The sequence below is a fragment of the Anomaloglossus baeobatrachus genome, chromosome 1 (assembly GCF_048569485.1).
Source record: "Anomaloglossus baeobatrachus isolate aAnoBae1 chromosome 1, aAnoBae1.hap1, whole genome shotgun sequence".
Lineage (NCBI taxonomy): Eukaryota > Metazoa > Chordata > Amphibia > Anura > Aromobatidae > Anomaloglossus > Anomaloglossus baeobatrachus.
Genome location: NC_134353.1, coordinates 702,291,668 through 702,318,921, shown reverse-complemented (window position 1 = coordinate 702,318,921; position 27,254 = coordinate 702,291,668). Strand labels below are relative to the sequence as shown.

At 45.0% G+C, this 27,254-nt stretch overlaps 1 protein-coding gene across 6 annotated transcripts in view; it reads right to left on the bottom strand.

Moving 5' to 3' along the window:
• ARVCF (ARVCF delta catenin family member) overlaps positions 1-27,254 on the bottom strand; it is a 330,276-nt gene that overhangs the window by 156,010 nt on the left and 147,012 nt on the right. For all 6 annotated transcript variants that reach the window (XM_075320975.1, XM_075320971.1, XM_075320997.1 and 3 more), the window contains one exon: positions 199-357. In XM_075320975.1, the coding sequence (XP_075177090.1) occupies positions 199-357 (159 nt within the window). The remainder of the gene's footprint in view (positions 1-198; positions 358-27,254) is intronic.

The window sequence follows — 27,254 nt, the reverse complement described above, 5'->3', positions numbered from 1 at the left end:
AACGTTTATAGCGTTTCGGGGCATGACAGGTTCCCTTCAGTGTATTGTACAAAGGTATAGTCTATGAAACATTGGATCAGTGTGTGGAGAATAGTAGTACAAATTATCTTTTTGATATAGTTTTTCTAGGTATAACTGGGAATCTGAATTGTAGCGGTAATCCTGAAGCAGATCATGGAAACATTCATGAAGACATACCTTAGTTTCTGTCCTTCTTGTGGTTCCATCCTCAGATGTAACAATTGACACATGGGATGTGGGTGTTCCAGGATCTTCTTCTACAGTAACAGTCTCTTCCAGCATCTCTGGAGGTTCTTGCATCATGGCAATGGATGTCTGGTTACTGGGACTCTGCTCCTGTAGGCCAAACATTTTAGTATTAGACAGGCTACATTTCCTTGTGAATAATGAATGAAAACAAATGAAAGTACAAAAAAAATATTGTTATTCTTAACCAATAGCCAATTGTTTCTGTTGTGATTAGATAATTGCAATATAGTAATATGCGAAGGTTTTTAGCTTTTGCACTCAAAATATATTATAATTATAATAAATATATATATATATATATATATATATATAAGTGTTTATTGTAGTCATTGAATTTTCCGAGTACATTCAAGAACAGGTACTTCCATTTTTACAAAGAGTAAGCCAAAAAGGTACGTTATACATGTGTATTGTAACATACCAATAATACAGTGTTGAAGTGCATTCAGACACGATTGAAAGGTCAGTGAACAAGCATTCCTATAAAAACCTTGTTCTCAATTATCAACCCATTTAAACATGCCGGCAATGGGGCATGACTCAGTCAGGTGACACCTCCGCTCCCAAAAATACATATACACAACAACATACGGTAATCCTTTTACTAAGGATACACAGTTTATGGCCACTGTTAAGTGCAAGTGCCGAACAGGGGCCATAGGTAGTATGGATGCATAGGCCTCCGTCCACCATAGGGACCCATTATAATATTTACAAACACACCTCCAAACGGTATTGGTTTATTTGTGGTGGCTCATGTCTTCTAAGGCTCTGTGCGCACGTTGTGTAATGTCATGCCTTTACGCTGCATATTGCACTGCAACGTAAACGCACGCGTCCTGCATCCCCAGCACAATCTATGAAGAATGAAGATGTACATATTCCATCCGCACGGTGTTTGAGAGCGCAGCGATTTGCATGCTGAAATTTTGATCCAAATCGCTGCGCTCAAAAAAGTAACATGTCGTCACTTATTTGGTGCGCTTTGGATGCAGCTTCCGCTCTGTCTATGGTGGGGGCAGCATCCAGAGCGCATGAAAATCGGCATTTATTCTGCAGACACACTGCATCCATTACGCAGTGTTTCTGCAGCGATTTGAAGCGGACATGTGCTGCCAAATCACTGCAGAATTTTCAGCATGGACACTACGCAACGTGCGCACATAGCCTTATCCAGTGAAGATGAATGCAGATGTACACCGGCTATATGGAGGCCAAAACAATTCCCTTTTGGCCTCAGACTGATGAATGGGGGCCATTGAAAACAAGTATACATCGAGAAAAGCTCCAATTTAGGCTAAGGGCGCAGACACCGTGTCCACTCTGCTCTGCCTAATAAACAAACTGGTTCTTCAAATGAAATATTGAATGTTGTACATTAAAACAATGTTACTGAATGTGGGAACACACTACCCCCTAAATATCCGTGGGAATTTTTTTGCTTTTATGGAGTATCTGCTCTGAATCTCACAAAACACAACATGTTTTACCCGTGTCTTTCTGGCAGCCACTGTTTGTGAAGGGCATATTAATATTCTATTGTGAGTATTGGGCTACTTTACCATTCCGTATGTTGGTCCGGCAGAAAGCCATGGCAAAAAAAAAAAAAAAAAAAAAAACTATTTAAAATTACTCTTCTAGTTTTGCAGGTTTTAATGATGACTTCTGAAGAGATACGGTTTTTAGTTCACAAATCCATTTTTCCAGTAATATGTCCAAGGGACTTTAAATACGCTTATATTTATAGGAGACAGTTTTATGAAACGTACTATATATTACCATATATCTGGCTGTAACACTAGTAATACGACATGCCAAGTGACAGGTCTTCAGCAGCATAATTCATGGCGAGAGCTTATTGACCTTTTCCATACTACAGAATATTACACAGGCGGCACGGACTAAGTAGGTTTAACAGTAAAGATTGCTTCTACTTAAAAGACCACGAGATTAGCATTTACTGCCACGGTTCGGATGAAGGAATATTTTCCCATTTAAGTGTGATGAGCGCTTTCCTCTATAGCGTCCTGATTGGAACATCCATGCATTTAGAATTCATGGCACTCCATATTCAGCAGTCACTTGCTCAGACATAGCAGGGATGATTTATGGTTCCAGACCCGGCTACTGTTACTGATTAGAGCCAATAAATTTACACCCCAATTTGCCAGCCACAGATCAGATTTAATTCTCCTTGCATTGGTAGAGAAGAGATTCTGATATGAGATGTGGGGAGCAACATTACTGTAGCTCCATGGGGCAAATCGCTGGAAGAGCTTGACAAGAAAAGTGCAGGTGAGCCGAATATTGTGGTTTGGGCAAGGATGCAGATGTGTATAGGTATCAAGTCTCAGGGCAACTTTCACAATCCTCTGTCTTAAGGCCCCTTTACACACTGAGACTTTCAGCGATCCCACCAGCGATTCCAACCTGGCCAGGATCGCTACAAAGTCTCTGGTGAGCTGTCAAACAGGCAAACCTGGCCAACGACGCAACAGCGATCCGGACCTGCAGAACGACCTAGCTAGTCAAACACTGGAAACAAGTGATGTCTCCCAATGTCTGTCAATCACTATTCTGTCAGTCGGTCTCTCCCTCTCGGTCTCTATTCTCTCTCTGTCGGTCCGTCACTCTCTCTGTCCCTCTCTCACAGTCTGTCGGTCATTTTCCCCTCCTCTCTCATACTCACCGATCCACGGCGCAGCACTGCACGGCGTTCACACTGCTGCGGCGGCTTTCTATTTTGAAAAAGCCGGCCGCTCATTAAACAATTTCGTATTCCCTACTTTCCCCGCCCACAGGCGCCTATGATTGGTTGCAGTGAGACACGCCCCCACGCTGAGTGACAGGTGTCTCACTGCACCCAATCACATCAGCCGGTGGCCGGGTCTATACTGTGCAGTGAAATAAATAATTAAATAATTTAAAAAAACGGCGTGCGGTCCCCCCCAATTTTATTACCAGCCAGATAAAGCCATACGGCTGAAGGCTGGTATTCTCAGGATGGGGAGCTCCACGTTATGGAGAACCCCCCAGCCTAACAATATCAGTCAGCAGCCGCCCAGAATTGTCGCATACATTATATGCGACAGTTCTGGGACCGTACCCGGCTCTTCCCGATTTGCCCTGGTGCGTTGGCAAATCGGGGTAATAAGGAGTTATTGGCAGCCCATAGCTGCCAATAAGTCCTAGATTAATCATGTCAGGCATCTCCCCGAGATTCCTTCCATGATTAATCTGTAAATTACAGTAACTAAACACACACAACTGAAAAAAATAATTTATTAGAAATAAAAAACACATTCCCTCATTACCAATTTAATAAGCCCCAAAAAGCCCTCCTTGTCCAGCGTAATCCACAGACCTCCAGCGTCGCATCCAGCTCTGCTGCATGCAGGTGACAGGAGCAGCAGAATACACCGCCACTCCTGTCACCTCCACGCAGCTAATGAAGGCAATAGCGCGATCAGCTGAGCTGTCACTGAGGTTACCTGGATCCAGTGGTGGATGCAGCGGTGGCCGTGGGTAACCTCCGTGACAGCTCAGCTGATCGCACTACTCACCTCAGTTGCTGCGTGGAGCTGACCGGAGCGGCGGTGAGTAGCGCGATCAGCTGAGCTGTCACTGAGGTTACCCGCGGCCACCGCTGCATCCACCGCTGGATCCAGTGACAGCGGGTAACCTCAGTGACAGCTCAGCTGATCGCGCGGCTGTCTTCAGTTGCTGTGTGGAGGTGACAGGAGCGGCTGTGTCTTCTGCAGCTCCGGTCACCTCCATGCAGCAGCGCTGGAAGCGAAGCTGGAGCATCCTGGAGTACGCCGGACATGGAGGGCTTTTTTGGGCTGATTAAAGTGGTTAACCAGGGTATATGTTTGTGCTTTTTATTTCTAATAAAGGATTTTTTCAGTTGTGTGTGTGTTTATTTACTGTAATTTACAGATTAATCATGGAAGGTGTCTCAGACGCCTGACATGATTAATCTAGGACTTATTGGCAGCTATGGGCTGCCAAAAACTCCTTATTACCCCGATTTGCCAATGCACCAGGGCAAATCGGGAAGAGCCGGGTACAGTCCCAGAACTGTCGCATATAATGTATGCGACAATTCTGGGCGGCTGCTGACTGATATTGTTAGGCTGGGGGGCTCCCCATAACGTGGAGCTCCCCATCCTGAGAATACCAGCCTTCAGCCGTATGGATTTATCTGGCTGGTATTAAAATTGTGGGGGACCGCACGCCGTTTTTTTAATTATTTATTTCACTGCACAGTATAGACCCGCCCACCGGCTGCTGTGATTGGGTGCAGTGAGACAGCTGTCACTCAGCATGGGGGCGTGTCTCACTGCAACCAATCATAGGCGCCTGTGGGCGGGGAAAGTAGGGAATACGAAATTGTTTAATGAGCGGCCGGCTTTTTCAAAAGAGGAAAAGCCGCCGCAGCAGTGTGAATGCCGTGCAGCGCCGCGCCGGGGATCGGTGAATATGAGAGAGGAGGGGAAAATGACCGACAGACTGTGAGAGAGGGACAGAGATAGTGACGGACCGACAGAGAGAGAATAGAGACCGAGAGGGAGAGACCGACTGACAGAGAATAGTGATTGACAGATATTGTGACACATCACTCGTTTCCAGTGTTTTAAGTCCCCTTTACACACAGACTTTGCTGCACAGCGGGAAACAAAGGACCAAAGAATGGTCCTGAACGATTTGTAGCGATCAGCAACTTCACAGCAGGGGTCAGGTCGCTGATGTGTTTCCCACACTGCAATGTCGCTGGGGAGGTATCTATTACGTCACAAAACCTGTGACGTTACAGCGATGTCGTTTGCGATGTTGCAGTGTGTAAAGCCACCTTTATGTAACTCTGGAGTGTTTGGCTGAAAACAAAAAGGAGAGCGCAAAATAGGGCTTTACCAGATAATGGAGAGTTAAGTAAAATGGAAACCACTCACCTGGCAGGGATGTGGCAGGCACAACTCCTATATAAAAAGGTATAATTTAATGGTGGTTGCTGCAGCTCACTGTGAATAATCTGGAGGTACTGGAGAATTTTCTCCAGCACCTTCCACAAAAAAAAGAAAAAAGAAAAACAAGCACACATTGCACATGGCATTAGATAATTTAGGTTTGAGATTTGTGTGAATTTTCAAAATTTTAAAAATTCCCAAGGGAAAAAAAAAAAAAAAAGCTTAGTTTGTTTTGCAACCAATTTTCTTCACAATGACAAAACCACACGTGAATTTGGCACATCATATTTACACTGTTATACAAGCTGTACGCTGCCTATTTTACATTGCATCAGTGTCAAATCTTTAGGCTATGTGCGCACTAGAGCTTTTTACCCGCGGATTTACCCGCGGATTTGCCGCGGAAATTTCTTGAGAAATGTCTGCAATCTTTGTGCAGACATTTCCCAGCAAATTCTATGGTAAAAAAAATAGCTGTGCGCACTGGTGCGGATTTTTCTCAAGAAATTTCCTTGAGAAGAATTTCTCGAGAAACTTTCTTGAGAAAATGAACATGTCCATTATTTCCGCAGGTACCCTGCGGATTTCGGCAGTACAGCCTGCAAAAATCCGCAGGGAACCACCCGCGGGAAAATCGCGGCTAATCCGCGGCAAATCCGCATGCGGATTTGGTGCGGATTTTTTCCGGAGGTCCGGAAATCTTTCACTCCCAGAAGTTTCTCAAGAAATTTTCTTGAGAAAATGCACATTTCTAGTGCGCACATAGCCTTAGGGTTGTATGTAGGTAACAAAGATTGCTCCAAACTGAAGGAAGTATAAAACATTTCCTATGCCGTCCAAGCCCTGCTGAGGCGGAAACATTTCAGGAAGCTTAGAACCCCGAGAGCTACACATGGTTAACAGATCACCGCAGCAGTACCGCTCCCTGCACATGTGTTTTGAGTAACCAAATCTTCAGGTCTAATAGAGCTCACTAGTTGTAAGAATTCTTTTCTCTCCCATGAGAATCAAAATTCCAAGGAAATGGTACTTCCCACTAAATATATTCTTCAGTATGGAAGCGGAAAAAAAAAAAAAAAAAAATAATATTTATATATATTACCGTATATTATTTATTTAACACACACACACACACACACACAGCAATCCATTAACAGATCTGTTCTAATTAACTTGCATTTGTAAAAGGATCTTTTTTTTTTACAGTACTGTTTCAAATGGAAGTTAAATAGCAATCCGTTAACTGATTCATGATCTCTATACCCAATGTTTTAAAAAAAAAAAACAAAAAATCAAACACACGCACACAAACTGATCCGGCAGACAGTTATTTAACAACGGACAAAAAAGATGTGTTTGCAGAACTTTTTCCCCAACAGATCTCTGCAGGATCCATTCTAAAGGAGGATTACAGGATATGTGAACTCAGCCTAAGGTTACGGTTCCACTTGCACATAGCTTCCGATGCGAGGGCATCTGAAGCGATATGTTAATGACCCCTCTGCTGTGAGCATCAGCCGAGGGTAATGCGACTGTGATCCAATCTAGCGATCGTATCACAGCTGTGGAGAAGACAAAACAATCACTGATCTCGGGGAGACCAGGCAGAGAAACCACTGCCGGCAGCGGCGCTCAACACCATGAAATCCTAGGTACATTGCCCCCCCTGGGACGTATGCATATCAAAAAAGGTCGAGTTGGATATTGACTAAAAGGGCCACTTAATATGGTGGTTATGGTGGTCTCCTAAAAAGAGCCACTCCTTGGCTATGTCTTTCCCAGAGGGATATCTGACTATTCTCTGTGTCGAGACTCCTAACAGAGGCTCCACAGACTTTTTTGCTTAGCTGTGGAGAAGAGGGAGGGAACACTCTCTCCCCATCTCCTCCGCGGCCTGTCTCTGCGTATATCGCACTGTACTTGGATGACATGAGAGTGCAGTGCGATGTTTCACACGCTCCCATAAACTTGTATGGGGGTGCGTGAGCCGAGACTCGCTGCGGTTCATTCTTCTATGGCATGAGAAATCATTCGCAGATGGACACTGCCCCATAGTTTTGCACTAGAGTGAGAGCAATCCAATATTTTATTGGATTGCACTCATCCGTGCAAAACACAAGTGGAACCGAAGCCTAAAGCCCCCAACACACGCTTCAATATATCTCACAATCCGTCGTTGGGGTCAAGTTGTAAGTGACGCACATCCGGCATAGTTTGTGAGGTATCTGCGTGTGACATCTAAGTGCGATGATTGAACGCAAAACAGTTGATCGCAAACACATCGTATCTTTGTCTAGAATTGAGCGTTTTGTTGCACGAACCTAGTCAATTGTAACGTGTGACATCCCTCATACGATTGTGGTGTCTGATGCTATGTGCGCAGGTGTGCGCTCTGCACCGCAGCTTAAAAAAGGTCCGCTTCAGAGCGCAGCTGAAAAGCTGCGTTCTGAAGCGCCTCAATGTCTGTCATTCAGTAATCTCTGTCAGTCGGTCACCATCTCTGTCCCTCACTCTCTGTCCATGTCAGTCTATCCCTCTCCCCCCCCCCCCCCCTCTCATACTCACCGATCCCCGGCGCGGCACAGCATTCACACTGCTGCGGTGGCTTTTACTATTTTGAAAAAGCCGGCCGCCCATTAAACAATCTCGTATTCCCTGCTTTCCCCGCCCACCGGCGCCTATGATTGGTTGCAGTGAGACACGCCCCCATGCTGAGTGACAGCTGTCTCACTGCACCCAATCACAGCAGCCAGTGGGCGGGTCTATACTGTGCAGTGAAATAAATAATTAAATAATTAAAAAAAAAAACGGCGTGCGGTCCCCCCCCAATTTTAAAACCAGCCAGATAAAGCCATACGGCTTAAGGCTGGTATTCTCAGGATGGGGAGCTCCACGTTATGGGGAGCCCCCCAGCCTAACAATATCAGCCAACAGCCGCCCAGAATTGCCGCATACATTATATGCGACAGTTCTGGGACTGTACCCAACTCTTCCCGATTTGCCCTGGTGCGTTGGCAAATCGGGGTAATAAGGAGTTATTGGCAGCCCATAGCTGCCACTAAATCCTAGATTAATCATGTCAGGCGTCTGAGACACCTTCCATGATTAATCTGTAAATTACAGTAAATAAAAAACACACACACACACACACACACAACTGAAAAAAATCCTTTATTAGAAATAAAAAGCACAAACATATACCCTGGTTAACCACTTTAATCAGCCCAAAAAAGCCCTCCATGTCCGGCGTACTCCAGGATGCTCCAGCTTCGCTTCCAGCGCTGCTGCATGGAGGTGACCGGAGCTGCAGAAGACACAGCCGCTCCTGTCACCTCCACACAGCAACTGAAGACAGCCGCGCGATCGGCTGAGCCGTCACTGAGGTTACCCGTGGCCACCACTGGATCCAGTGACAGCGGGTAACCTCAGTGACAGCTCAGCTGATCGCGCGGCTGTCTTCAGTTGCTGTGTGGAGGTGACAGGAGCGGCTGTGTCTTCTGCAGCTCCGGTCACCTCCATGCAGCAGCGCTGGAAGCGAAGCTGGAGCATCCTGGAGTACGCCGGACATGGAGGGCTTTTTTGGGCTGATTAAAGTGGTTAACCAGGGTATATGTTTGTGCTTTTTATTTCTAATAAAGGATTTTTTCAGTTGTGTGTGTGTTTTTTATTTACTGTAATTTACAGATTAATCATGGAAGGTGTCTCAGACGCCTGACATGATTAATCTAGGATTTAGTGGCAGCTATGGGCTGCCAATAACTCCTTATTACCCCGATTTGCCAACGCACCAGGGCAAATCGGGAAGAGTTGGGTACAGTCCCAGAACTGTCGCATATAATGTATGCGGCAATTCAGGGCGGCTGTTGGCTGATATTGTTAGGCTGGGGGGCTCCCCATAACGTGGAGCTCCCCATCCTGAGAATACCAGCCTTCAGCCGTATGGCTTTATCTGGCTGGTTTTAAAATTGGGGGGGACCGCACGCCGTTTTTTTTAATTATTTATTTCACTGCACAGTATAGACACGCCCACCGGCTGCTGTGATTGGGTGCAGTGAGACAGCTGTCACTCAGCGTGGGGGCGTGTCTCACTGCAACCAATCATAGGCGCCGGTGGGCGGGGAAAGCAGGGAATACGAGATTGTTTAATGGGCAGCCGGCTTTTTCAAAATAGTAAAAGCCGCCGCAGCAGTGTGAATGCCGTGCAGCGCTGGAGATACGGGATCGGTGAGTATATGAGAGAGGGGGGGACACTTCAGTTACTCAGGAGTTTAGCGGTCACCGGTGAACCCTTCACAGGTGACCGCTAATCAGGGCGCGACACAGACAGAGCCGCAGCATGACAATGAAGTCAGGTGAAGTTCACCCGAGTTCATTCTGACAGTGCGGCTCTGTCTGTGTCTGCTGTCATCTGCCATTCAGCTCTGCTACATGTCTGTCTGTCTGCTGTCAGCGGCCATGTAACAGAGCTGAATGGCAGATGACATAGTAAAAATGCATCCCTACACGTTACACACGCTTGGCAAGTCAAATAAAAAAAAAAAAAAAAGGTGCCCAATGCATACGTCACAGAACACATGATCTAAAGGATCGCACACAAAATTGATCAATTTAACATAGACTACTAACGCACGTGTGACAGCAAATGAACGACCTATGTGCAATCTCTTAAGATCCCGTATGCAACCTGGGCGTGTCACATCGCAAATGCGATTGTACAACTAATTGCAACGTGTAAAGCAGGCTTAAGAAAGGTGTCAAATGACAGGAATTTCTATTTTTCATTTTTTTGCAATATTTTGATCCAACATGTAATTAGTTTATGCTGTTCCATTCTTAAAATAAACTGTAAAAAAAGATTTCACTGGCTGGCAATTCGCAGACAAATTTAACTAAGCTGTACAATTGCATGAGTCTCCCATTTCAACATAACACACACACACACACACACACTCTAATCAAAAAAAAAAAAAAAAAAAAAAAAGTGTTCTTGTTTTTCTTGTCCAAATAGCCATATATAGATATATCCATCAATCTCTATCCATAAGAGAGTGAGAATACGAGGAGAAAGCAGAGAGCGAGAATGCGAGGAGAAAGCAGAGAGCGAGAATGCGAGGAGAAAGCAGAGAGCGAGAATGCGAGGAGAAAGCAGAGAGCGAGAATGCGAGGAGAGAGCAGAGAGCGAGAATGCGAGGAGAGAGCAGAGAGCGAGAATGCGAGGAGAGAGCAGAGAGCGAGAATGCGAGGAGAGAGCAGAGAGCGAGAATGCGAGGAGAGAGCAGAGAGCGAGAATGCGAGGAGAGAGCAGAGAGCGAGAATGCGAGGAGAGAGCAGAGAGCGAGAATGCGAGGAGAGAGCAGAGAGCGAGAATGCGAGGAGAGAGCAGAGAGCGAGAATGCGAGGAGAGAGCAGAGAGCAGAGAGCGAGAATGCGAGGAGAGAGCAGAGAGAAGAGAGCGAGAATGCGAGGAGAGAGCAGAGAGAGAAGAGAGCGAGAATGCGAGGAGAGAGCAGAGAGAGAAGAGAGCGAGAAAGATCTCTGGATATTTGAACAAGAAAAAAAGAACACTTTTGGATAAAGTTTGGCTAATAATGTTTAAGTGCACGTCAATGTTATATGTCAGGAAACATTCGAGCAGATAAGTTTCCACCGATTGCACACGGCGGTGGTGCACATTTTACTTTATACCCGAGATTCGATGCACTGCCATTTCACACATTGCCAAGACCCTTCATAGAGACACTAACATTTGATTCGCTAATTTCCCATCACGTGATGAAGTGTGCCTGAATGAGCAACAGGAGAAGGTGAATAGCTTTGCTTGCAGGAAAAGTGGTGCATCAACATATTGGGATAGTTTCAGGCTCCTGGAAGAAAGCAATTTGTAGAGAGAAATGTAACCAGGCCTCTCATCTGCGCATACAAACTTTCCCAGCCTCCCTATGCAGGATGACATTTTCTCTGCACATACTGAATACCAGCGTTTAGTTTGCAAACACTGACCCATAAATTTCAAATGAAAGCTTTTTCTGCACAAAAGGAATGAAAATGCCTCATCCTGTCAGTGCATCATTCTTGGCTCTTTTAACAGCCCACATGAAGAACATCTATAAAGAAAGGGAAAGTGGCATGAGGTTAAAGTCTATTTTTAGAGCGGGAGCCTTAGCAGCAACCATTACTGAAAATTATGCATTTTCCTGAAACCACTCTTCAGCTAGTTATTTCACAGCGTTCTATGTAGATGGATCTGCAGAAGTTAATTTGAGGCCTTCAGGATCTGCGTGGTTCTGTATAATCACTTCATTTTAATCATAGTGGACTGGCTTTTGCGTAAATTAATTAAATAGAAACACAAAGTTATGAGAATTAAAAGCGTTCCATTTTGGAGGTAGTGCCTGGAGAGTGCAGCGCCCTAAGGGTATGTTCACACCAAGTTGTTCTTCCTATCTGAATGAGAGGTTTTTCAAGAAGAATACACTACTTTTTCTCCAATAGTTTGAGTTTGTTTTAAGCAATGACAAAACTGCTTATAGTTTTCCAAGCAAAAACATTGTCAACATGCTCAAAATACACCCAGATGCCTTTTGAGCTTTCCCATTGACTTCTATTAGTATAGAATGGTCAGCTCACTTCTTTCAGCTGCTTGACGTCATGGGAGCCTTGAAGCCGTTAAAACAAGATGCTCAAAAGTCTGATCAGCAAGTAGCTTTTACATTGAAACGCACATGTACATGCTTTTGAAAATTAAGTAACTTTCCAATGTGGTTTTCGAAGAATCCGCCTAAAATGACTGTGCACATACCATTAGACTGTCTAAGTGGCACAAGCAAAATGACTAAAAAAAGTTGTGAAGGCAGAAGTTATCTATCCATCTAGATCAGTGTTTCTCAACTCCAGTCCTCAAGACTCACCAACAGATCAGGTTTTCCTCAATGTTACACAGGTGATGGAATTATTCCTGGTCTAATATTGAGGGAAAACCTGAAAACATGATCTGTTGGTGGGTCTTGAGGACTGGAGTTGAGAAACACTGATCTAGACATATACATAACAATAAAACCAAGTACACCATGAATCAGACTGGCTGCATGATTACAATGGATTACAACCAGGTTTCTATTTTTCAGGTGACAAGTTTCCCTTTAAGTTTGGGGAAGACCATGTGGTAAGGGCCATCATTTAGTTTTTCTGCCTCAGGTGGTATGGAGGCTTGTATTGGCCCTCCATGAGACTACTGCACACTGAAATGGCCAGATACAGCAATTCCTCGAACAGGGCTCTGCACAAAGCTCAACCACTTCTTCAATCAGTGTCTATAGGGCTGCCAAAATAAGCCAGCACCACCAATTCTGGCCGTTCCATAATTTGGAGCAGCTTTGGTCTCGTCTAGTTTGATCATGTGCAATACAGAACACTCAGTTATACTACAGTATGATCTACGCATTTCCTCTATTGTCCAATCTGAACTACATGCCTGAAACAATGATTTCTAGAAAAACTTCTCAAAACTCAAGCTCATCACGATCCTGCCTCACTGCATTATGTCCAAATACATAAAACGTAGTTAAACGAAGGCTGCAGCTGAAATAGGTGTGGAGCACTCAATGCCTGGAGCATATAGGAAGCCATTCTCCGTGCGGAGGAAGAAGGTAACTACTGTGTCTGGTAATAACTGGAGGATAAGTAGAAGTGTTTATTGCTTTTCTAGCTCAGAGTTGGACTGCGTTACAGGAAAAAGATGAAGAATCATTCTGTATTGTACAGTCTTCACTGCTCGGTATTTACGCCAGATTTACGGACATTTACAAATCTTGTAAAAGCACGGGGCTTTCCTCAAAGCAATGAGCTGCTCAACCAGCCATAGTAATGTCAAGGCAAAGTGTAGTGTTCACAGAGAAGGTGAAGACGCAGCGTGTATATCTGCAAGGTAAATTAATAAACCTGTGCAAACAAAAGATATCTATCTATATTAAATATACACCTGTCATGCACAATCATTCACCTGCAGATGTAGTGGTAACCTGCAAATTATTATTCTTTGAGGATAGGCTGGTTTACTGGAAGCACAGCCATGGGGAGAAAAATCAGGTTTTATTCTCCCTCCTGCTCACTTCGGGGCAGTGCAGGGAGCTACTGTATAACAGGCACTGCTCACCATACAGCAAGTGTGCAGTAATCACTCCTCAGTACTTCATGTGTACACCAGTTACTGTGCGCGCGTACACACACACACACACACACGGTCAGTCAAAGTGAAGGGGGGTGATTATAGCGCTCTCACTGTATCAAACGGTGAATGTTGCAGCCCCCTGAATCTTCCTAATGATTCGAAGAGTGATCTCAGGGAGAATAGACCGTAATTTTCTCCATGTAGCCGCACTCCTAGTAAACCACCCTAGCATGATTTCATGCCATTTCCTTGCTAGCAAAATTGCTTTAACCACCTACAGGCACCTTCTAAACACTAATAGTGCAATGGAAGCACATGTAAAGTGACTGGCAACCTAAATTTACAGTGTTCAATGTGTTGATAGCATGTTCTACAGAAAGTCAAGCTTTTCCATAGAAAGAGAAAGAAAAAAAAAAACAAAGCAAATACACAAGACAAAAGGTGATTTATGGAATCTGTCATAAGGCAATGGTATGAGACGATCTGTCTATTAAAACATGAAGTCATCATAATTTGGAAATGAACCAAGGAGCTTGCAACTTATCGCTCAATCTTTACATGACCCCTATATGCAGCTGACCCCCTCCTTTGGGAAACAGGTTATTAAAGAGATAGCAAATGTGAGCCCAGCCTCAGCGTGAATGCACAAAAATGTGGAGAAGGGCAGAGTTAAGACCAATAAAGATAATGTAAGCACCACACTTGAACAGAAAACTGGCAGAGAATTTAAAATCCTTTGTTTCCAGTTATAGAAATCATCAAGTGAGGTTGCATGAACTGTGTCAATATAATAGATAAGTCATTTTTTGTATCTGTAAAACGTAGTTTTGCATCACTAGGCAATGGCTGGAGTACCACCAAATGGATTTGTCATCTATCTATGAACAAAAAAAATGGCGATAGGAAAGATGACGGTAACATCTTCCACCTGGGACTTACAGTGGCTAAGAAATCGTAAAAGTTGATCTCATAAAATTCTGAAGGGCTGCGCACATCCCACAAACAGCCCCACATGAAGTCACCAAAAGGAGGTATGTAGGCTTGATTATTCGTTAATAAATACAGCCGTTTGAATTGCCTCCTTGTTCACTGCCAGGAAAGTACATTGATGTATAGGAGTGTTCCAAGTTCCATTGGAGTCCTTCCATCCATAAATCTGAAGCCACTGCAGTGACATCAGGATTTTCTTTTGTTTATCCTTTTTTTTATGTAATTGTATATGCTGTATTGTTTTATTAAACGTCATAAAATATATATTTTTTTTTTTTTTTAGAATCATTGCCTTTCAGATTAACTATCTAAAATTTAATCCATTCGTTCCTCTTGCTCTATTAAAAGCATCCCCAAAGCCATACGCTATTTTTAACAATTGTACAATCTGCCTGCAAAGATTGGTGGTGGCAGCTAGTAGTTCCTTTTATTATTTTGAAGTTCGCAGTGACTATACTGAACTATTTTAATATTCCATTCATTGTAATTTGTTGTACACACACACACACACACACACACACACACACACACACACACACACACACACACACATATACCCACTATACCCACAAGGTGAGCAGCCCAATAATTGGCCTATTAGTGGAAACAGAAAGCCAAGTCCATTAAATCATCGGTCAATTGCGTAATTGTCAAGGAAAGCACTCCGCTGCCCCCAAACAAATTGGTGGCAGTAGTGGGATATCTGCATGATTCATAAAATTTCAGCAGAAAGCACCAAAATGTATCAAATTGAGGAATCTTCATTTTTGAGATTTTATAGTTTTTACTATCCTAAGCAAAAAAAGATATCTGATGTCAGAAAACACAAACAATCTGAAAATAAGAGAAATCTAAAAATGCAAGTAAACTATACAAAATGTAACCGTGAATAAGTTACCCCACAGTAGTCTAGTAAATGTGCATGAAAACAAAAAAAAGATTCCTATCCAAATGGGGGTTAGGTCACTAAAAGGCTTTTATGCCAATTTGGTCTAATTCATAAAAAAACTCAAAATGCCAAAACCAATGAAAACGTTCTGATGCAAAATTGGCTCTATTAATTTTTTTTTATTTTAAAAGCATCATTAACTTTTACAGATAGTTACATCTAAAAATATAGTCTTCAATTAAAACAACATGTAGGCGTTATTAATCTCCAATATACTATGTAATGTTATGAAAGCAAATGCAAGCCCCCCAAAAAATAATGCGCACACACACACACCACACTAAATTTCAATAGGGAAACGTATCTCATGCTTTAACAGCAGGAGTCCCCTTCAGCCTAAGGATGGGACCTAAAATCGATCAGGAACAGACTTAGAATATTCCATTTCTTAGGCCGCATATAAAAAGTCAGTTTTTTATTTTTCACGTAAGAGTAACCAAAATAACTGATAATTTTGTCCACGTTTCATCAGTGCATCTGAATTTATTTTTATCCCTTTTCATATCTACCGGTAACAGGCTGAAAATTGGGCAGCACTTAGACGTCATCTGAGCGCTGTCCAAATTTTTTCATGGACACCTACACTTGCATTGCCAATTTTGATTAGACACTCAGCTCAAAATCAGAAAGGCCTCAGTGATTCTGCGTGGACCACTCGATCACTCTACTATAGATACAAATGCGATCTGTGAAAAAGACTCGCACACAAACAGGACATGTGAATGAGGCTTTATATGAAGGCTAGAATATGCAATATGTACATCAATTCTTGCATTATTACCCTGACAGAACTCCTTGGAAGGGTACTAGAGAAGAAGCTGAACAGGCCAGATACAACCTCCATAAAGCTTTATGTTATTCATGGGGATGCCATGTCATGTGGCCATGACCCTGTACGAGCATGGATGATCTCTCTAGTTTGCTGCAGAATTTTTTTATTAAGTGGCAAGTTGTCGCGCAGCAACCTTATGTTTTATCATATTGACATTTGAGCCACATAACACAGAACAGACTAGTACTGCCAAGCTTAAGTGATCCAACAGCCCAAGCCTCCCAATTTAGCTAGGATTACAGGTGCGCACCAAAGCACTCAAGTAATGTTTTGTAGAAAGTTAGCGCGGCTGCCAGGAAGAAGATCCCACAATGATCATACAACATTGCTTCACTTCATTTGGAAAGGAACGTCTGAGAATCAGAACAATGATCAATGTAGAACTGCATTTTCACAATGCACACCACTGCGAGAACGACAAATATCACAAGGCAGATTCAGGGCAAAAGATACCGTACCTTAATGTAGTGCGTTTGTATATATGGCATAGCACAATTTTGGTTTCTAACGATCAGCGTATGTGAAATTTAAAAGAACAAATATACTTTCATCATCATTCATGACTAGCACTAGACATTTTTTGGGGTCACACAAGCGCAGGAGAACGAGTAAAGGCAGAGGATGTCAATGGGGCAAAAACAGTCTGTGGCTTTTCATGTTTTAATTGTTCCAGACCTTTATATTTTTATTTCTGGCTGTCTAACCTTAGGCCTTGCTGTACGTGCAGAGGCTTTAAGACAGCGACAGCTACAAAGGAAAGAAATGTCATGGAAACATGTTAATGTCAGCCTAAGATGGTGATGAAGGCGGGAGAGCGGACAAACAAGACTATCAATAGGGACATTGTATGGAAGGTTGACAAAAAGGAGTAGCTATCCTTACTAAATAACCAGCATATCTGAAGCATCTTTCATTTCTATTCCAAACTGTGATTGGGTGTGTGAACAGTGTGTTAATTTATTTTAACAACCATTGCTCGGCCACAACTCTATCAGCAGCAAGATGCAGCCCCAAGACAAAAATTACAGATAATCTAACATTGTAAAGAATAATATAAATTCCTGGTCTTAACCTCATCACGCCGTCTGCCATACATGTAGGGTGTAAGTCGGAAGTGGGTGTATGGAGCAGACTCACAGGATGAGCACCCCCATACTCCGCAGGTGATGGCTATGTGCTACAGCCAGGACCTGCCTCCAATAATAGCAGCTGGAGTTCTGCCTGTGATTGTGAAATTCAGCTAGTTTGACAGCAGGTTTTAAGAGGTTAACACGCTGGAATGCTGGTGTGTCGTCATACGCTGCCCATCTGCGCAACCGTGACGCGACTGCAGGTCGGCGATGGGTTCCTATAACAGCAGGGGGTCTGCTGAAGACCTCTGTGCTTGTCATAGCAGCACTCCCTTCACTTTTGTAACATGATTCTCCAGGTCAGTTCAATTACGCAGATGAACATAGATCCTACATGACAAAATATGGAGTAAAAAAATAAAAATAAACTATGGATTGTATAAAATGTCAATTTTTATTAAAAGGGAACCTGTCACCAGTATTTTCCCTTCTAAGCTGCGGCCACCAGAAGTAAGCTTTTATATACAGGATTGTAGAATACTGTGTAAGTGCTCAGACTGCTTTATATAAATGTAAAAAAGACCTATATTAGATTCACCTGTGGGGTGGTCGGTTCCAATGGGCATCACAGGTCTCGATCCAGCGCCTCTATCCTGTGCAGCCGCTGTCCTTCCCAGCTCCATGTGGATGATGCGTCCAACATCATTCAAGCAGTCCTCCATTGCGCTCTTGCGCAAGTACACCATGATATTCCCTGCTGAGGCAGATTAAGGCTATGTGTGCACGTTGCGTACAGTCACTGCAGAATTTTCTGCAGCGATCTGAAGAGCACATGTGCGCTTCAAAATCGCTGCAGAAAATGTCCGGGCAGATCAAAATGCGCAGAAGCTCAATGGAGGCCTCTGTGTGGATGACGTAGGACGCAATGGAGCTGGGAAGGAGGATGGTGATCGCAAGAGAACAGGAGGCGCCGGACCCCGGTCTGAGACCTGCGACGCTCATCGGACCAGATAGCCCCACAGGTGACTAATAACAGCTCTTTTTTACGCTATACAATGCGAACTGGGCACTTGTATACAGCATTCTAGAATACTGCATACAAGGGGTGACTGGTGGTGGCCGCAGTTTATAGGGTGAAATACCTAGTAACAGATTCCCTTTAAATATACAAAAGTTTATATATAAACTATTTGGTTTAAAAAAAAAAAGAGAAGACTCAGGTGTGGACAAAAATATATCACAGAATCCCTATTTACAGTGTAAGGGAAAAAAAAAATACTTGCAGGGATCTATAGTAAAAAAAAAAAAAAAATTACATGTATAAACAGTGTGGACCTAATTCATACTAACAACTGCTCAACTGCAATGATATGACGCATATATAGGTGTGCAGCGGTCTCGTATATCCCTGTAAAGTGGACATGAGGACGACCTCATATGCAAAGTGAGGAGAGTCCATGGAGTCACTGCATTGAATATATCACCAACCGCAGCATAAACTGTCAGTGACCACGTATAGAACATCATATAAACGTATGGTGCACAGTGTGTCCTGCTTACCATTGTATCCTTGCGATAGGAGGAAATGATCACAGGATTTAACTAGTTGACAGCAGACGGCAGATCTCTGATCCACCTGCAGTTAAGAGGCACATGTTGGCTGATCAGATCAGCTGTCATCAGGGAAAAATGCAGGCTCAGCATGCGAGCCCGCATCACAGACAGGAACACTACCTATGACGTGCCAGTACATCATAGGTCATGAAGGGGATAGGGCCTGTGCACACTGTTTAGGGAGGTTTTTTTACCTTAGCATTTGTAAGCCAAATCCAGCAGTGGGTAGAAAAATGCAGATTATACTTTCCCCTTGATTGTTCCACTCCTGCTTTTGGCTTACAAATACGGAGGTAAAAAAAATAAAATAAAAAAAACAAATTAATTCTCAATGTGTGCATGTGGCCTCAGGATGGGGGGGTGATCTGAATATAGGACTGCATAGGTGGAGCTCATGGTAAAACTGAAGTGTAAGCTGACCCCACCAATCCCCTAACCTTCCCCATGTACCAGCAGCAGATGGGTAATGGGAATTTATAGCTCGGCACAAATTCAATTCCCTCTGTTGGAGATCAAAAAGCTCTTCTATTTTTTTGCTTTCATCAAATTATGTGATTTTCCAATTACACTGACTGAAAGATTAATGTAGCTTTTGCTTAGCACACACCTGGCTGCCAAGGCGGACAGTTCTGCTATGATTTAGGCTTACCTGAACACCTTGGCTAAGCAGTTTCTGTAATGAAACGTTCACTGTACAAGGCAGTATGGGATCCTTATATAATGAAGGTCTAAAGGCCCAGTCACACACAACGACTTACCAGCGATCCCGAAAACGTTGCAACCCGATAGGGATCGCAGGTAAGTCGCTGGGAGGTCGCAGGTGAGATGTCACACAGTCAGACCTTACCAACGATGCAGGAACAATACAGGTCGCAGTAGCGACCTGTATAACGATCTCAGCAGTCACTGTGACCCTGTCACACAGTGTCAAACACAGCGATGTGTCCTGCCCAGCAGAACATCGTCTTTGAAGAAAATGGCCTGGACCATTCTGCAACGACTAGAGATCTCACAGCAGGGGCCTGATCGCTGGTAGATGTCACACATAACGAGATCGCTAAGGGGATCGCTACTGCGTCACAGAAACCGCGACTCAGCAGCGATCTCGTTATGTGTGACGGTACCTTAAGAGCACTGCTGCCAACCAGGTGCAGAAAGAAGTTGGGGACCAGAGAGGGGATTGACGCATGGCTGTCCGTGTTGGTGAGCAGAGGGAAGCAGAAAGTGCTTACCACAGTGAATTGGGCCAAGCTAGTGAGCTGAAATCTGACATTGTCTCATCTACACCATCATAGCCTCATTGCTAGAGATGAGCGAACCGGTCCCGGTTCAGCTCGAGGTCGGTTCGCCGAACGGAGGTCCCGTTCGAGTTCGGCTCGAACGTTCGACGAACCGAACTGGAACTGCATAGGAAACAATGGCAGGCAATCACAAACACAGAAAAACACCTAGAAAACACCCTCAAAGGTGTCCAAAAGGTGACAAACAACTCACAACACAACACAAACACATGGGAAAGTGACAAGGACATATACTCATGCGAAAACAAAACAGCTGGACAAGGAAAAAGAGGAGGACACACAGATATAGGCATGGCACGCCCTTCTAAAATCATGTAAAACACCGCAAGGTGACTCCAAGCGGAGTCTCCCTTTTTTCCAAAAATTGGGGTGGGTGTCTGTGTGGCCCATCAGTGGCAGCACTTGGGCCCTAGTTGCAAACAGGATGTTTTGATTTGCATCAAGCACATTCAAAAATACGCCATAATTAACCGTCCCCAGGATGACACCGGGGTAGGTAGCAAAGTCTTTCCTGATCCCAGCTCTGTTCATCTTGGCTTCTTTTAAAAACAAATGTAAGCAAGGGTTACTCCAAGCGGAGTCTCCCTTTTTTCCAAAAATTGGGCCCCACACACACCCACCCCTTCAGTGGCAGCAGTTGTGCCCCAGTTGTACACTTCACAGCTACATTTGCATCAAGCACATTCCAAATCCACAAGCATTTACTCTCCCCAGGATGACACAGGGGTTGTAAATTCCTTCTGGATCCATGACTTGTTCATTTTGATGAACGTCAGTCTGTCCACATTGTCACTGGACAGACGCGTGCGCTTATCTGTCAGCACACACCCAGCAGCACTGAAGACACGTTCAGAGACAACGCTGGCAGCTGGACACGACAAAATCTCCAAGGCGTAACTGGAGAGCTCTGGCCATTTTTCTAGGTTTGAAGCCCAAAAGGAGCAAGGCTCCAGTTGCACAGTCATGGCATCGATGTTCATTTGGAGATACTCCTGTATCATCCTCTCCAGCCGTTGACTATGTGTCAGACTTGTTGTCTCTGGTGGCCTTGCAAAAGAGGGTCTAAAAAAATTATGAAAAGATTCCATAAAATTGCTGTTACCAGCACCAGATACGGTCCTACTGGTACGGGTAGACTGTTGAAGATGACGAGACCGTCCCATGTTTGTCAAGTTACAACTGGGAGAATCACTCCCTGCACCTGCACGGTTGTTTGGTGGAAAAGCCGAGCTAAGATCGAGTAACAGCTTCTGCTGATACTCCTGCATACGTGCGTCCCTTTCTATGGCTGGAATTATGTCACAAAATTTGGACTTGTACCGGGGATCTAATAGTGTGGCAATCCAGTAGTCATCATCACTTCTAATTTTGACAATACGACTGTCATGTTGGAGGTAGTGCAACAAAAAGGCGCTCATGTGTATTGCGCAGCCATGCGGACCAAGTCCACGCTGTGTTTGTGGCATAGAGGTGCTACCCGTTCTTTCTTCCTCTGACATCTCCCCCCAACCTCTTTCAACTGAAATTTGACCAAGGTCTCCCTCATCCGCTGAGTCTTCCATGTCCATGGACAGTTCCTCCTCCATTTCTTCATGTTCTCCTGCACCTTCCTCAACATTTCGCCTGCTACTATGCGCCCTTGTCGATCCCTGTCCCCCATGGTCCCATGCCTGCTGCGTTGGTGATGATGAACGTCTGGACCTTGGTGATGTTGTTGTCCCTTGCGCATATGAATCCTCCTGTAGTTCCTCCCCTTCCTGTTGTCCCACCCCCTGACTCCGAATAGTGTTTAGCGTGTGCTCCAGCATGTAAATGACTGGAATTGTCATGCTCATAATGGCATTGTCAGCGCTAAACATATTCGTCGCCATGTCGAAACTGTGCAGAAGGGTGCATAGGTCCTTGATCTGAGACCACTCCATCAGGGTGATCTGCCCCACCTCTGCATCTCGTTGGCCCAGGCTATACGTCATGACGTATTGCACCAGGGCTCTGCGGTGCTGCCACAGTCGCTGTAACATGTGGAGAGTTGAATTCCAGCGTGTCGCCACATCGCATTTCAGGCGATGAACCGGCAGGCCGAAAGACTTCTGGAGCGATGCAAGTCGCTCTGCTGCGGCGCTTGAACGCCGGAAGTGAGCAGACAGTTTTCGTGCCCTGTTCAGAAGGCCATCTAGGCCGGGATAGTGTGTTAAAAATTGCTGGACGACAAGGTTCAACACGTGAGCCATACAAGGTACGTGTGTCACCTTGCCCAGGCGAAGGGCCGCACCCAGGTTTGCAGCATTGTCGCACACGGCCTTACCAGGCTGCAGGTTGAGTGGAGACAACCATTTATTAAACTCGGACCGCAGAGCTGACCACAACTCCTCAGCTGTGTGACTCTTATTCCCAAGACATGTCAAGCTAAAGACCGCCTGATGCCGTTGCGCTCTGCTGCCAGCATAGTAATGAGGCGTGCGTGATTCCTTCTGCGCAGTGAGAACGCTGGTGGCCTGACCAGGCAGGCTTGGGGCGGAGGTGGAGGACCCAGATGAGGTGGAGGATGCAGAAGCAGTGGCGGAACTTGGACAGACAGAGGATTGACACACAAGTCGTGGGGACGGCAAGACTTGTGCAGCAGACCCTTCACCATCTATCACCATAGTTACCCAGTGCCCAGTCAGCGACATGTAACGTCCCTGTCCATGCTTACTGGTCCAAGTATCGGTGGTGAAATGCACCCGTTCACACACAGAGTTTCTCAAGGAAGCGGTGATGTTGTGTGCGACATGCTGGTGTAGCGCGGGCACACCTTTCTTAGAGAAGTAGTGGCGACTAGGCATCTGGTACTGGGGCACAGCGACAGACATAAGGTCTCTAAAATCCTGTGTGTCCACTAGGCGGAAAGGCAGCATTTCGGTAGCCAACAGCTTACAGAGGGATAGAGTCAACCTCTTAGCTTTGTCATGGGTCGCAGGAAGTGGCCTTTTATTTGACCACATCTGAGGGACAGAGATCTGGCTGCTGTGTGTAGACGGTGTTGAGTAGGGTGTCCCTGGAAAAATGCAGCTTTGTGAGGAAAGTGCAGGCGGAGACATGATGTTGCCTTCATCCAAAGTTGGTGCTATCGATGTCTGAGAGAGCTGTTCACACTCACTTGTTTCCCCTTCCAAAACAACTGACGACCTACCAAGCAAACTGCCTGTTGCGGTTACAGTGGTGGAAGTTGTGGGTGGAAAAACAGGTGTGACAGCTGTCCCAACAGTCCTAGAAGATGACGAGCGCGCGGATGCACTGGAAGGGGCAGGTGGTGGATGGTTTGCTCCGCTAGGCCGCATTGCAGCATGGTGAGCTTCCCACCGGGCCATATGATATTTATTCATGTGACAATTCATGGAAGAAGTTGTCAAACTGCTGAGGTTTTGACCTCTACTAAGAGAACCATGACAAATTTTACATATCACATAATTTGGGCGATCTTTTTCTATGTCAAAAAAGGACCAGGCTAGGCAAGGCTTAGAGGCCATGCGACCTGTTGATCCACCCCGAATAATGCTCAGAGGCAGAGTGGTGGCTGAGGATGCAGTTGTAGACGTGCTACCAGTGCTCCGACTCTGTCCAGGAAGGCGCAAGGTAACTTCGTCGTCGGTTGCATCCTCCTCCACCGCCTCTGTTGACCTCCTCGAGTGCCTGACTGGGGGTTGACAGTAGGTGGGATCTAGAACTTCATCATCAATTGTTGTGTTTGCACTCCCCTCCCCCTCTGACCGAGCCTCTTCTTGCCCTGACCGAATATTTAAGTTGTCATCCCAATCGGGTATCTGCGTCTCATCTTCATCAGAATGTTCCTCATTGTCTATAACCACAGGTGTTACAGTTTGTGACAAAGGGTCAACATTATGCTCAGAAACTTGTTCCTCACGGCCTGAATCCGAGTCACAAAAGGTTCTGGGCATCACTGCAGACCATTTCCTGTTCTGTACTCACTGTAGCTTGGGAGCAGACCTCTGATTCCCAGGCTATAGTGTGACTGAACAGCTCTGCAGACTCAGCCATCTCTGTTCCACCATACTGTGCAGGGCTGATGGAGACTTCAGAGCTGGGAGAAATCAAGTTTGATTGGGATGACAACTCAGAGGACTGGTGTTTTTTGGATGCGGTACTTGAAGTGGCTGAGAGGGCATTTGTTGGACCACTTGAGATCCATTCAAGCATTTTCCTTTTTTGCCCATCATCTACCTTTCTTCCTGTTGTTCGGGTCCGTAAAAAAGGGAGCACATCGGATTGTCCACGGTAAGTAGTAGACATCTTACTTTTGCTGGTAGATGGTCTATCTTCAGCAGATGATAATGGAGCTTTGCCACCTTCCCCACGGACAAAACCTTTTTTGCCTTTTCCACCACGCCTCTTCCCCTTTCCACCAGCATCTGTCATTTTGCCACTCATGTTGATTGCGACAAGATTGTGGACTGAAAATGTGGTAGTAAAAATTGAGAGGTGGTGTAGATTGCAGTGGTGGTCTAGCTTTATTAACAGCAGAATAATAAAGAATAAATATCCCTGACAATGCAACTACAGGCCTTAAACTGGCAGCAAAAATTGCTAGTCTAATGGCTTAGTTATAATGAGTTGGAGTGTGCAATGCAGGCAGACGCGCTCTGCAAATGTCTTTTCACTAGTGGGACTATAGCAAAGTCCAATAGCCACGTTTAGGATGCCACTAGGTACACTGAGTGTTTGCTAGTATAATGGCTTAGTTATAATGAGTTGGAGTATGCAGAGGACACGAGGGTACAGTGCCAGGATTTTGGGGCTCTGGGTAGAGGAATGGAAGCCTGCCTTTCTATCCCTCCTAATGGGGAAATGCAGGGAGGAAATCCCTGACCTTGGCTACACAGACGCTGGCGCTGTTTTCAGGACCTGTCACCTTAACTCTGACCCTGCCGGTTTGAGCCCTTAAAAGGACTGCTATAAAGTGCTCTCCCTAAGCTGTCTAACGCTGTGTATGCAGCGCATACAGCTGTATCGGCGATAGGACTCAGGAGGACGGAGCTGCGACAGTGATGTCTGACACCAAAGACGCAGAAGGCAGATAATGGCGTCCTGGAAGAAAATGTCCGGTTTTATAATGCAGGGACATGTGACATGGACATCCTATCACACATGCCGTTGCTTCTCTGGCTCAAAGTCCACTTAGCTGTGTGTGTGTGTCTGGGATTGGCTGACATGCTGGCCCGCCCCACAAGACGCGCGCGCTTAGGGAAGGAAGACAAGAGAAAAAAAAAAAACATCGCCATTATAGAAACAGCAGTGATCTGAAGGCGCTGTTCACGCACACTATACACTGAAATGTCATAATAGTGTGATTCACAGAGTGACTTACACTATTACAGCAGAAACCAAGCTAGGATTTAGCTGGTTTTTTGCTGCTAGAACCGTTCTCGAACGTTTCTAGAACTATCGAGCTTTTGCAAAAAGCTCGAGTTCTAGTTCGATCTAGAACAGGCCCCAAAATCACTCGAGCCTAGAACTGGAGAACCACGAACCACGAACCGCGCTCAACTCTACTCATTGCTTCTACTCATCTCCCATCAGATCGCCCCATCTGACACACCATTTCTTAGCTTTCTGATTGGCCAGCACACCGGTTGCATATGCTCAGAGGGGACATAGTTAAGCATTAAGTCAACTTACATTATTTAGAATTTATAGAAATCTTTAGGAGACGAGGCTTTGTGACACCAATCAAGATGGTCAAAGCATTCTCAAAAAAAAAAAAAAGTCAACAGCAATGTTAGTTTGTTCATCCACCATCAGTGGGAAATTATTTTCTTGCAGAATCTAAAAGCAGTTTCACATCTGCAGAATGTCAATTCTTTCAACCATTCTAATGATTGGGAGGGGAAATGCATTAAAAACATGCATTTTCTTTTTGCAGTGTTTTGGGGTTTTTTTTTGCCAGGAGACACATTTCAAAAACAACATTATGTGCCAGGGACACGTGGGTGGCCGAGATATTGCTTTTCTTTTTTAAAGTGATTGCATACTATAGAAAACTGAGATTGGAAGAAGTGGGCAGCATCATAGTTAGTTCAATATGTAATGAAGTTTACTGAATACCTTCCTAAAGTTATAACACTTATTAAGGCTGCTTTCACACCTCCGGTTTCTGCAATGCGGTACAATCCGGCACTTTGCAGGAAAATCGCAACCGGTTGTTTTTGCTGCCGGTTGCGTTTTTTCTGCCTAGACTTTAATTAGTGCCGCATTGTGCCGCATGGCCTTGCGTTCCGTCCGTTTTTTGCCGCATGCGGCAGATTTAGCCGATGCGGTGGCTGGATGGAACGTTGCCTGGCACGTTTTTTCGTGCGGCAAAAAAACCTGCATCGCGCCGCATTCGGCCGATGCGGCGCATTTTTCAATGCATGCCTATGGCGGCAATAACCGCATCCGGCCGCCGCATGCGGTTTTTGCCACTGCGCATGCTCAGTAGCATGCCGCAAGCGGCAAAAACCGGACTGGCCGCAAAGGAAAAAAAACTTATGCAAAGAATGCGGTGTTTTCACCGCATCCGTTGCATAGCTTGCACAGCCGGATTGAGCCGCAGAGCTCAAGCCGGATGTGTGAAAGCAGCCTAAGGCGGCTTTCACACATCAGTCTTTTTGCATCAGGCATAATCCGGCTCAAAAACCTATGCAACGAATGCGGCGAAAAAAAAACCCCGGATCCGTTACATAAGTTTTTCTATGCGGCCCGTCCATTTAACGGATGCGGCTTGATACTGAGCCTGCGCAGTTCAAAAAACCGCATCCGGCGGCGGGATGCTTTTTTTGTCGCAGGACGCCGCATCCGGCGCAATGCGGTTTTTCAGCCACACAGAAAAAAGACGTGCCAGGCAACGTTTCATCCGGCTGCCGCATGGGCTAAATATGCCGCATCCGGCAAAAAACGGACACAATGCAAGGCCATGTGGCACAACACGGCACTAATGCAAGTCTATGCGGAAAAATGCAATCGGTGGCAAAAAAAAACAAAAAACGGTTGCGTTTTTTCTGCAAAGCACCGTATTGTGCCACTCCGCAAAAACCGGATGTGTGAAAGCAGCCTAACTC